The sequence below is a fragment of the Terrapene carolina genome, unplaced genomic scaffold, assembly GCF_002925995.2.
Source record: "Terrapene carolina triunguis isolate 2854851 unplaced genomic scaffold, T_m_triunguis-2.0 Scaffold633, whole genome shotgun sequence".
NCBI classification, from domain to species: domain Eukaryota; kingdom Metazoa; phylum Chordata; order Testudines; family Emydidae; genus Terrapene; species Terrapene triunguis.
The window spans coordinates 1,403,869-1,414,911 of record NW_020664984.1 but is presented as its reverse complement, the minus strand read 5'-3'; the positions used below and the strand labels follow the sequence as shown (position 1 = coordinate 1,414,911).

Below are 11,043 nucleotides of genomic sequence, written 5' to 3'. Positions count from 1 at the left end.
CAAGGGAATTTTGTGCTGGTGACAGATGCGCTGGAGACTGGAGTTCACTTGGTATCTACAGAATGGGCACAGCATGGGCAGCTGAAATGCCATCCAGCTAACATGCCTTCACTTGTTCCTCAAGGAGGGAGCTCAGTCTCCAACCCCATGTCCATTTCTCTGAGACTGCCCACCGGGGACCCCGGGGTATCAGCTGTGGGGGTGTGTTTTGCAATGGGCAAACTTGTCTTGTAGGGAAAGGACGGGGACTGCTCTAATAGAATTTCACAGGGCAACACGCAGGGTGTGAGGAGACCGTTTTCACTTTTGTATCATCAGATTCACTGCTGAAAAGTGCAGTGTGCTATTATAAACATACCCCAAGGAACCTAAGCTGCAGCTTTATGCTCCCTGGCCTTCTGCCACAATTGCTGCTTGCGCCCCTCCAGACCACTCAGAATGAAGCAGCCAAGCTCAGCCTCCTCTCCTTTCACTCCTCTCCTCTCCTCTTGCCTCATCCCACCTTCTGCATCAAGTTCCAGCTTCTCAGCCTTGCCTTTTAGGCCTTGCACAGCTCCGAGACTCCCTCCTGCCTACATCTCTGTTCTCACTTCACAGCCCTTGCTCTCTCTGCTCGGCCAACATGTCCTCCTTCCCCTCTGCCTCGCTGCTCTCCTCTCATCTTTGTGCCTTCTTCCACACTGGCCCCTGCACCTGAAACCCATTCTCAGTTCTCGCCACTGAAGTGATCACCAATGAAATGGTTAATGTTGACACCGGTGGGCCACCATGGGCTGTAGAGCTGACACAGTGGTTGGATCAACAGAGGGCAGAGAGTTCACCCCTCTAGGCTACTGTTTCAGGCTCTCCACATACTCAAGAAAACACAGCATTGTGTACGCTCAGTTTGGGTTTGGAAAGGTTGGGGTTTTTTTGACAACTGCGAGGGCTAGAAACAATTTTTTTTTTTAAATGAAAGCTGAGATTCTTCACAATCCAAATGTCATATAGGCCACGTAGATACATGGCACCCGGGCTGTATGTCTGACATACCTGATTTAGGGTGTAAGCTCTCTGGAGTAGAGGCACTGGGCCAAAAACTCTACTGGTGTAAACTGGAGCAGTTCCACGGACTCCACTGAAGATGTGCCAATTTAAATTCAGCAGAGTATTTGATCCCATGTCCTTATAAGCTCTATGCACACTGGTCATGCCATATAAAAAGATAAAATAACAACATAGCTTATTTTCTCATGGACAGGAGTTTGGATAAAACTGAAATTCCAAGTGGATACCTATGTATGTCCCCAAATATTTAATTTTAGGGCTGTCAAGCGATTAAAAAAATTAATTGCAGGATTAATCGCACTGTTAAACAATGATAGAATACCATTTATTTAAATATTTGTGGATGTTTTCTACATTTTCAAATATATTGATTTCAATTACAACACAGAATGCAGAATGTACAGTGCTCACTTTATATTTATTTTTGATTACAAGTATCTGCACTGTAAAAACACAAAAGTAGTAGTATTTTTCAATTCACCTAATACAAGTGCTGTAGTGCAATCTCTTTATCATGAAAGTTGAACTTACAAATGTAGAATTATGTACAAAAATAACTGCATTCAAAAATAAAACAATGTAAAGTTTTAGAGCCTGCAAGTCCACTCAGTCCTACTTCTTGTTCAGCCAATCGTTCAGACAAACAAGTTTGTTTACATTTTCAGGAGATAATGCTGCCCGCTTCTTGTATACAATGTCATCTGAAAGTGAGAACAGGCATTCTCATGGCACTGTTGTAGCCGGCATCGCAAGATATTTCTGTGCCAGATGTGCTAAAGATTCATATGTCCCTTCATGCTTTAACCACCATTCCAGGGGACATGCGTCCATGCTGACGACGGGTTCTGCTCAATAACAATCCAAAGCAGTGCAGACCAACACATGTTCATTTTCATTATCTGAGTCAGATGCCACCAGCAGAAGATTGATTTTCTTTTTTGGTGGTTTGAGTTCTGCAGTTTCCACATTGGAGTGTTGCTCTTTTAATACTTCTGAAAGCATGCTCCACACCTCGTCCCTTTCAGATTTTGGATGGCACTTCAGATTCTTAAACCTTAGGTCGAGTGCTGTACCTATGTTTAGAAATCTCACATTGGTACCTTCTTTGCGTTTTGTCAAAACTGCAGTGAAAGTGTTCTTAAAATGAACAAGTGCTGGCTCATCATCCGAGATTGCTATAACATGAAATATATGGCAGAATGTGGGTAAAACAGAGAAGGGGACATACAATTCTCTCCCAAGGAGTTCAGTCACAAATTTAATTAATGCATTATTTTTTTAACGAGTGTCACCAGAATGGAAGCATGTCCTCTGGAATAGTGGCTGAAGCATGAAGGGGCATACAAATGTTTAGCATATCTGGCACATAAATACCTTGCAATGCCAGCTACAAAAGTGCCATGCAAATGCCTGTTCTCACTTTCTGGTGACATTGTAAATAAGAAGAGGGCAGCTTTATCTTCTATAAATGCAAAAAAACTTGTTTGTCTTCGTGACTGGCTGAACAAGAAGTAGGACTGAGTGGACTTGTAGGCTCTGAAGTTTTACATTGTTTTGTTTTTGAGTGCAGTTATGTAACAAAAAAATCTACATTTGTAAGTTGCACTTTCATGGCAAAGAGATTGCACTACAGTACTTGTATGAGGTGAATTGAAAAATACTATTTCTTTTATCATTTTTACAGTGCAAATATTTGTAATAAAAATAATATACACTTTGATTTCAATTACAACACAGAATACAATATATATGAAAATGTAGAAAAACATCCAAAATATTTCATAAATTTCAATTGGTATTCTATTGTTTAACAGTGCAATTAAAACTGTGATTAATCAGGATTAATTTTTAATCACGATTAATTTTCTTGTGTTAATCGCATGAGTTAACTGTGATTAATCAACAGCCCTATTTCATTTATACCAAACTAACTTTCTAAGAGTACAGCGACCTCTGATACTCTCACCACTGTAACTGGCTTAGCAGACCTTACCTTGATGGCTGAAAAAAGTCATTGGGACTTGTCTACATTATGGCTTGAATCATGCTAGCAATAACTCTTTTGTGTTTTCCAGCATGGCTACTGCTAATCTGGTTTCTTTGCCCAGTGCGGACTGGGGATTTTAAGACTTATGCTAGCCCAAAGAATGGTGTAGGCTAGCCCCATTAGGTAACACACAGAACCACTTCCGAAGATGAGGCCCAGTCCTGTTCCCAATTAATTCAATGGGAGCGTCCAGCAAGGGCTGTAGTTTATAACCATGTTAGGCCAGCCATGCTAGGCTGCAATTGTGTCTGAGAACGGGGTTATAAGCCATAAAATGAATAGGTTCTAATTCTGTTTCTGTGAGAGAAGAAGGAAGCTGGGTGAGGGAAATGGGAGGATGCTGGGAACATGGCTGTGGCAACTGATACTTAGTTGGAGAATCCTTGCACCGTTTCTTCCTCATCTTTCTATAACCATTGCACAATAGGATACATACAAGTATCTGAATGATGACAACATTGTGAGATACAAGTAGGATAAAGCGACAAAGAGTCCTGTGGCACCTTATAGACTAACAGACGTATTGGAGCATAAGCTTTCGTGGGTGAATACCCACTTCGTCAGACGCGTGCAGGATAAATTCATTCCTGGTGTAACTCCACTGAAGTCAGAGTTATGCGAGGGGTTCAGTGAGTCTACACCAGAGAAGGCACACGATGAGTTCTTCTACTTTCTTCTGCTTTAAGATTATTTATGTGCCATACTTAGAATTTTCTTACTTTCATGGATGCAGCTAAACCATATTTATATTTTATTAAATAATAAGACAATATTTTATTGTCTTAACATAGCTATTGTTACAACTGAAATAAGAATATATCTGTGCAAAATAACTGGCATTATGCTGATCACACAGCGCACGCCATCCCGAAATAAATGTTGATTCCATAGGTTGGATGATGCCACACCGTGTCCAAGCAGCAGGAGATGCATGAGACATGGTGAAAGAACGGAACACCAGGGAGCGGAGCAGTGGGAGGCAACAGAGCAAAGAACGAAGGCCAGGGAGTTAAAATACGCAGCAGGCAGAGACTAGAGATGCCAAGAGAGCTGAAAAAAATGGCATGAGAGATGAGAGAGGCAGCTGGGGGAGTTAAAACATGCAGATGGAGAGATGCGAGATATGGCTGGGAGAGATGAAGGACCTGGATCCAAGTGGAAAGATGACGACCAGGAACTGGCCACTAAAATAAACTTTTAAAATATTGGGACAAACCCCCCCAACAACACTGTATTAGTATTGTTTTAAGCTAAAAACCATTGATGGGGACTATGGGCAGATCCTCAGCTGCTGGAACACAGCTCTACTTAAGTCAAGGAAATTACACCAATTTACCCCTGGCCCCATACACGAGGAATCAGAGTGGCATTTGTAAGAGTCACTTTTCTCACTAACCACAACCTCAGATTCAAACACAGCAGAACTGTGAGGAAGATCCAGATGGAACTTTGTGACTCAGGCCTAGGTTTAATTAAAATCACCTTCAGCCTTAAAAATAATAAATCATCATTCTCCTCACCATTTTTAAAGTAATATGAGATTTTTTTAATAATTAAAGCTATGTGTAATACATCTCATACGTCTCTTGCTATAACTGCAATAAAACTTTCCCACCGTAACCAGGATATGACAGACAGCTGTCTGTCAGACAGACAGAGTTTGCAGTGTTGCTGTAGCCTTGTTGGTCCCAGGATATTAGAAGATAATGTGGGTGAGGTCATATTTTTTATTGGACCAACTTCTGTTGGTGAAAGAGACAAGTTTTCAAGCGTACACACCTTGTGTCTCAGATAGACAGACAGGAAAAAGAGCTGCCTGGCAATTTCCCACTTAAATGATTTTTTGGCAGAAAAGGCAGCTTCTGCAAAATTGAAATTTTTCACTGGAAAATTTTGATTTTGCCAAAAATTTTCAATTGTCCATCAGGAACACCAAATCAAAATACTTCATTTCAGGTTGGTTACACTCGTACTGAAATATTTCGGTTTGTTGAACTGATCCAAAACATTTTGTTTCAAGCCAATTCAAAATTAAACTGAATCTCTTCATGGTACTGTATTGCCTCATGGGAGTTGTAGTTCAGGAGTCTCATGCCACCATTTTCTCCTATGGGCCAGGTTCCCTGGCTTGACTATGTCTCCCAGGATGCAATGCAGCCTCCCCTCTGACCAGGCTGTACGATGCATCATGGAAGATGTAGTCTGGTCAGGCATCTGAATTACAACTTCTATGAGGCAATGCAGCACCACTGGGAGATGCAGTTTAATGTTGAACTGACTTGAAATAGAAGAACTTAAAAATCACATAATCGTGATTACAATTTTGGAATTTTCCCCATGTCAATACTAAATGATTTTGGCAGCTGATAACTCACCAATTGCTATAGATAAATAAAGGATAGAGCTTCGCAGCACTTGAAAACTGGTACCATGCTTTCAGATGGTATGGAACCATTTTTTTAAAGCACTAACAGTTCTCAAGACAGCAGCAGATAAGTTCATGTTGGAACTGAAGAGGGAGGAAAGTAAGGCAGCAATCAGAATAATGTATCATAGCTTTCCAAAACTAGATATTATAACGGGAGAGATCGTCAAAGCCACAAATGGCAGCGAAGTACCTATCTCTCACTGAAAGTCAATGGGAGTTGGGTGCCTATATGCCATTTGTGCCTTTGAAAATCTACTGCATTGTCTGTAAATATTATAAATAAGTAGAGAAATTATATTTCTGTTAGTCCTCATTATATAAGCACAGTATTGCCAATCCAAAGCATTCAGAAATCAAAAGTCAGAGCCCCAAACTATGAAATTGGCTTAAAAATCATATGATTTTTTAAAAAATAATAAATAATGTTGTTGGTTTGGTGATTTCTGAGCCTTTAGGGGGCACTCAGATCACATTTTCAAGCTCTTCTTTGCATCCACGAGGGCTAAAAAATTACTTTAAAAAAAACCTGAAACTTGAGATTCTCACCTAAGCGTTTGACTCCAGGAGCTGGGATTTCAAGAAAAATGACAAATAGACTACTATTGTATGAATATAAAAATGTATAATCCCAGCCAATACCCAATGGAGTCTTTTTGGGCCAGATCCTCTCCTGGAGTAAACCTGTGTAGCTTCACTGGCCAGCTCAAAACCTGGCCTTACAAATCGACTTTCCTTCTTTGCTGACCCAGTCTGTTATGCCTCCACCTTCCTGTACTGACCTGAACTGAAAACTCACTTCTTCCCAAAAGGCCCTTCCTCTTTAGTCTTTTCCTCAGAGAGTTGTCATGAAATTGGACTGAAAATGTTTATTTCACTGACCACTAAAAACAAAAAACCCTGCAAAAAAATGTGGAACTGCACAGGTACATGCCTGTGAAGCCTTCTGGCTCCCCTGGGAGACTCCTGTCTTTGGGCACCCTCTGCTGGCATCCCAAAAGCTGTCAATCTCCTATTTTTAGGGACAGACAGCTCCTTACTGCAAGAAAGGAGCCTCATACTATAATGACTGGCCTGAGAAAAACATTGAGCAAACGTGGATGAACAGAGCAACCACAGCGAGGTCCATGCAGCAGGAAAGAGCCACAGATTTAGAGTAGGGAAAGCAAACACTGGTGGTGGGAGAAGATCACTACATCTCAGGAAATGCAGGCTGGAGAAGGCAGTCCTTAGTGCCTGGGGGACTTAATGGGAAAAGGAGATGCTGGAGCAAGGCAAGGCAAGGCCCAAGAAGGTCATGGGGGGAAAGGGGAGGAAGGTGACTACCACTGGAACGGAGTGAGGTATTTTAAGGTTATGCCAGAATTCCCCAGGCTGGAATTTGGCCTGGACACCTGGGTTCACAGCCTGATCTTGGGCAAAGGGGATCAAAAGTTCCATAAGAGCTTTAAACCACCTTGCACATGCCACACAACATGCTAGTTTTACATCTCATCAAACTTTTTATTTGGCACGAGCCACGTGGGTCTCAGGAGTCCTGGGTTCAATTCTTAGCTCTGCCACTGACCTCCCGGGTGACACTAGGCAAGTCACTTCTGCTCCCCTTGCCTCAGTTTCCCCATGTGTAAAATAGGGATAATCATACCGAGCTTCTTTGTAAAGCTCTTTGAGCGCTACCGATGAAAAGTAAGTATCATCAGTATTCACAACATGTCTGTTTGGAAAGTACCAAGCACAGGGTTGGTGCTACAGAAATAATGAATAGCAGAGAGGGAGGATGGTCTTGTTAAAGCTATGCGCTGGGACTCTCTATTCTGGAATAGCTGTTCTGGAATAGCTGTGTGAACACTCTTTTTTAGCTTAATCCAAATTGGAATTATTCCAGTCAACATCCCCATGCAGACAGGGCCTTAATTTCGTTCTGCCTCATTATCTAATCTGTAAAACGGGGCTAATAATACTGTGATTCTTGACACCCTTTGTCTGTTGTGTCTATTTAAGAGAGTCCAGGGTAGGGACACTATGTGTTTGTACAGCACCTAGCACGCTGGGGCCCTGGTCTTGGAGAGGGTCTCGAGAGGCAACAGTAATACAAATGAACAAATGCAAGATGCCCAGAAACACATCAGCCATTAACGCTTATAGAAAAAAAAGGCTTGATCCCTGTTAACAAGCAGAGAGAATTTCACACAGCCCAATGGCATTTATGGACCCAGGACAAAGCTGTTGCTACCCAAAGCTGAGGTTCAATACCCAGTCGTGCTAATTATTGTTTACTTTGTCAGTGGAGTGTTTTAGAGCTCCCATCATTAACATTTGCTTAAAAAGTGCTTCCAGTTTAGCGTCAGAACAAAGGTAGCTGGCTCTTTAGAGACACTATCCTGCAATGCAGTAATCAGTCTCTGAAGGTTCACAGGTGACACACGCCCCATTGAAGCCCATTGAAACAGAATGAGGTGTACAGATGGGATGACAGTAGATAGCTTCTTCTCTGGCAGAGAATTTTTTAAAAAAAAAGCCAGGAAAGAGTAAACATCCAGAGCAAAAAGAACTCACCGCACTATGTTCTTAGCAGAAAAGAAAAGACATGCTGGAACACAGGGGAGGGGGGAAATGGATGTAGCAGATATTTTGTTAAAATGCGGTGACACTGATAATTAGACATACTATGATAATACTTCCCCATACCACACACACCCTAAAGTGCTACCAAAAATGTAGCATTTCTCAAAAGTCCAATGAAATACCATGGAGCCATACATCATGAGGGAGCCAATCTTAATCACAGGAAGCCAAGTTTCACAGAGCATGCAACAGACAGCATTTGAGGCTAGTATTCTACCCATGCTTCCATACAATTAGGCCCAGTTTTTCAGAAAGAGGCCCGAGGCCTGCATGAAATTACATGCTTACGGCCTGATCCAAAGTTCACTGAAATCAATGGGAATCTTTCCACTGAATACAGTGGGTTTTCAGGCCACTAAAGAGTAAAGGTAATCAAGCAACTGCAGCAATTCAGACAGAAGATTTCTTCTTCTTCCTTTTAAAGAGAAGCCATAATACCGATATTAATGCTACAGTATTCTACACCGATGGCCAAAGATGCCAAAATAACAATACAATGTGTAACAATACAATTACTGCTATCTACTGGAGTATACTTTTGTCCTTGGCCAGTTTGACAAGGATATTTCTTCTGAAATCACAGTTAATGTCCACACTGGAGCTTGAAGGTGTAACCTCCGGTTACATACCCGTGTTAGTGCTGATCAAACTAGCAGTCTAAAAACAAAAGAGTAGCCATGGGGGCATGGGTGGGCTAGCTGACCTGAGTACATACTTAGGGTCTTAGATGGGATTGGACTCAGGGTGGCTAGCCCCCTCCTGCTGCTTGCACTGCTGTGGCTACATTGCTATTTTTAGCACACTAGCTTGAGCTAGCACAGGTATGTCTCCCCGAGCAGAAAATGACGCCTTCCAGCTCCAGTGCAGACGTACCCTAAATTGCACATCTTTACCCATGAGGGCTGTTCCTCACTTTCCCCCGGCTTCCCTTTCCCTGGAAATTCCCCCCTGCCCCACATCACCCAACACTTACTTTTCCAGTATAGACATAATCATTGGAGGTAGAACCAGTATAGGCATTGGCAGGACCACTCTAGTCAGCGCTGTCTCTATCAGTGCCTGAAATAAAATAAAATAAAATAAAAAAAGAAATAGAAGACAGACACTTAAAACTGCTCCCTGCATATGCCTCTATTGATCAAACAATCCACTGGGACAGAAATCCTTTCCCTAGCATTTTTAATGGTATGTATGGGGTTGGAATGTAACAACAAAGATTGATAACAAGGTTGATATCAGTCACTTGTATACAGATTCATAGATTATTAGGCTGGAAGGGGCCACTGTGACTATCTGGTCTGACCTCCTGTATAACCCGGGCCAGAGAACTTCCCTCAATTAATTCCTATTTGAGCTAGAGCAGATCATTAGAAAGACATCTAATACTGATTTTAAAATGGCCAGTGATGAAGAAACCACCACAACCCTTGGCAAGTTGTTCTAATGGTTAATTACCCTCACTGTTAAAAATTTGCACCTTATTTCCAGGCTGAATTTGTCTAGTTTCAGCTTCCAGCCATTGGATCTTGTTATACATACCTCTGTCTGCTAGCCTGAAGAGCCCACCAATTTCTCTTCCCCATGCAGGTACTTCCAGACTGTGATCAAGTCACCCCTTAACTTTCTCTTTGTTAAGCTAAAAAGATGGCGTTCTTTGACTCTATCACTGTAGGGCTCTCTCTGCACTAGTCAGCTGTACCGCTGTAAGATCTCTTGTGTAGCTGCTCTATGCCAATGTGAGAGAGTTCTCCTGCTGGCATAATTAAACCACATCCAAAGAGCGGTGGTAGCTATGTTGGCGGGAGACGTTCTCCCGCATAGGCAGAAAGTATAATACGCTAGGGAAGGCTAAGCCTGCCCTGGCACAGCTGCAGCTGCCAGTTGCGGGGAAGTTTTTGATTATTATTATGCGCCATGCAAGTTCTGGGGCCGCTGAGGAGGCGGTATGTGCTACTCAACTTCCTTGGTTCATCAGTAATCTCCCTGGACTCCATGGCACATATAAAAAGCTCAGGTTATTCGGAAGAGACGTGAGCTATTCCCGCAGGGTGGCTTGGGGGTCGCAGGAGGGGAGGCGCGGAGCGGCTGGGGGAGCTCCAGCCAGCCCGGGACTCCTCCGGGGGCAGCGGGGCTTAGGGCTCTAGCTGGCCCAGGGGTCCTCCAGCTGTGGAGGGAGAGGGGGCTGGGGGCTCTGGCCGCGGGGGGGCCTCAGGTGGAAGGGGTGGAGCGAGGGGGGCTAGCCTCCCGGAAGGGGGGCTCCATCTACCGCCCATGCTCTGTTTTCTTCACTCCGCTGAGTGACATAAGTTTTGCCAGCATAAGTGATAGTGTAGACATGGCCTGAGTTATTTTTTTCTGAACTGCCAATCATTCCCGTGGCTCTTCTCTCAACCCTCGCCAATTTATCAACATAGGGCTGGGCAGTAAGTGGTTCTCCCATCCCAGGAGAGTTTTCTAGGGGCTGGTCTACACCCAGCCGCTAGTTCGGCAGCTGGGGATCGAAGTTCTGGGTTCGACTTATCGCGTCTGGTCTGGACGCGATAAGTCGAACCAGGAAGTGCTCGCCGTCGACTGCGGTACTCCAGCTCGGCGAGAGGAGTACCGCGGAGTCGACGGGGAGCCTGCCTGCCGCGTGTGGACCATGTCTGAACCGCGGTAAGTTAGAACTAAGGTATGTCGACTTCAGCTACGTTATTCACATAGCTGAAGTTGCGTACCTTAGTTCGACTTGGGGGGGTTAGTGTAGACCAGGCCTAGATTTTGAAAATTTTTCCCATTCTGAATCAGGAAGGGAAATAAAAACCTGGAAATTTTTCACACATTGACAAATTGAAAAAATAATTCAATTAGGGTAAACTGAAACGTTTTGTTTCAATGGTGACTTTTAAAAAAAAAACAA

General features: G+C 43.2%; 1 protein-coding gene across 1 annotated transcript in view; it reads right to left on the bottom strand.

Moving 5' to 3' along the window:
- Positions 1-11,043, bottom strand: part of SFXN5 (sideroflexin 5) — a 166,938-nt gene that overhangs the window by 39,007 nt on the left and 116,888 nt on the right. Inside the window, exon 12 of the mRNA XM_026659548.1 lies at positions 9,118-9,203. Coding sequence (XP_026515333.1) covers positions 9,118-9,203 — 86 coding nt within the window. The remainder of the gene's footprint in view (positions 1-9,117; positions 9,204-11,043) is intronic.